Raw genomic sequence first — 1,572 nt, 5'->3', positions numbered from 1 at the left:
CCCAGTATCCAGCCCAAATTTCCCCTCTGTCAGTGTGAACCCGTTCCCCTTTGTCCTGTGACTCCAGTTCCTGGGGAAGAGTCCCTTCAGATACCGAGAGGTTGCTCTGGGGTCCCCACACAACCTCCTCCTCCCCAGCCTGAACAGCCGCCCCTCTCCCAGCCTGTCTGCACAGGGGAGGTCCTCCCGTTCCCTCATCAGCTTCACATCCTCCTCTGCACTTCCCTCCCCCCAGCTGGGGAGGAGTGACTGCACCAGGGTGGCAGAGCCAGGCCCTGTCCCCAGGGCTGCAGCCAGGTCAGGGTTCTGTCCCCAGACAGCCCCCCTGGGCGCTCAGATCCCCCCAGCCTGGGGGCTCGGGGCAGGGAACAGCCCAGCCGTGGCCCCTCAGCCTCTCTCCCCTCGCCGGAGGGGCTCCTCCACGCCCGTTCCCCCGCTGCCCTCCCCACATCCCGAGGCACAGGGATCGCCGGAGCTGCTCCCACCGCCCCCGGCGGGGGGGAGGATCTCCTCCGGCGCTCACCTTGTTGTAGAGCTTGATGTTGGTGCCGGGCGTGGTGGAGCCGAAGTGGTAGACGAGGGGGGCCTGGAGGGAGAAGCCCTCCTCCACGTCGGCGGGGCGCTCGATGTACAGCGCGCCCATGGTGCCGGGGATGGACACCGAGCCCTGCCCCACGTCCAACTCCACGAACGTGGGCCGCCGGCCCAGGCGCACGGCGTAGTTGAGCAGCAGGCGGCACACGGTGGTCTTGCCCACGTCGGTGGGTCCCACCACCATCACGCGGGGGCCGCGCTCGTCGTCGCGCTCGGCCTGGCGCCGCATCTGCTCCAGCGCCGTGTGCGTGTTCAGGTACAGCAGCATCGGCGTGTCCCGCGACACGTAGGCCACCTCGGTGCGGCCGCTGAGCTGCACGGTGCAGCCGTGCCACGTGAACACGGCCACCTTGGCGCCCGCGTCGAACGTGAACTTCTTGTTGCGGGTGAGCTCGGTGCCGAACACCTCGGCCATGCCGGTCAGCAGCTCCAGCTGCACCGTCTGCGCCGCCTCCACCTCGAAGCGCAGCTCCGTCTCCCGCTCCAGCTCGAACTTGGCCACCTGCTTCTTCTCCTCGCCGCCGTCGTCCGCCATGACACCGCCCCGGGGCTCCCGGTACCGGCGCCCGCCGCCGTCGCGCCGGAAGTGGCGTCAGAGCGACGCGACGGCGGCAGCGCGGGGGGCGCCCGCGTCACGTGGCGCTCCCTAATCACGTGGGGCGCTCGGGTCACGTGGGCGGGGGAGCCGTGGATCGTTTGCATCTCATCTGCATATCGTTTGCGTTTCGTACGCGTATACGTGTGCCCGTCTGCATTCCGCCCTCTCATTTGCATCTCATTGCAGTCCCTGTGTCCCCCCCCACCTCCCCCGATCCCTCGGGTTGGCTCCCGGCATCGTTCGCATGTCGATTGCATGGGATTTACACGCAGTCCCGCCCCCCCCTTCGCCTCGCCTGATTTACATCTCATTTTCGTGCCCCCAGGGGGCGACCGAGCGGGGGGGGGGAGTCGCGGGGGACGTGAGGGGACAGAGGGGAC

At 68.7% G+C, this 1,572-nt stretch overlaps 2 protein-coding genes across 2 annotated transcripts in view; one reads left to right on the top strand and one right to left on the bottom strand.

Annotated features, from left to right (window-relative positions):
- YPEL4 (yippee like 4) overlaps positions 1-1,572 on the top strand; it is an 18,554-nt gene that overhangs the window by 10,774 nt on the left and 6,208 nt on the right. The gene's annotated exons all lie outside the window — the stretch shown is intronic.
- Positions 299-1,178, bottom strand: CLP1 (cleavage and polyadenylation factor I subunit 1). The gene has a single exon (XM_017838214.1). It carries the CDS (start codon positions 1,127-1,129, stop codon positions 299-301), a length of 831 nt encoding a protein of 276 aa, XP_017693703.1. The 5' UTR covers positions 1,130-1,178.

The sequence above is a fragment of the Lepidothrix coronata genome, unplaced genomic scaffold (genome assembly GCF_001604755.1).
Source record: "Lepidothrix coronata isolate B3197 unplaced genomic scaffold, Lepidothrix_coronata-1.0 Scaffold329, whole genome shotgun sequence".
Lineage (NCBI taxonomy): Eukaryota > Metazoa > Chordata > Aves > Passeriformes > Pipridae > Lepidothrix > Lepidothrix coronata.
Note: the sequence above shows the minus strand (reverse complement) of the source record. Positions and strands in the feature narration are given on the sequence as shown.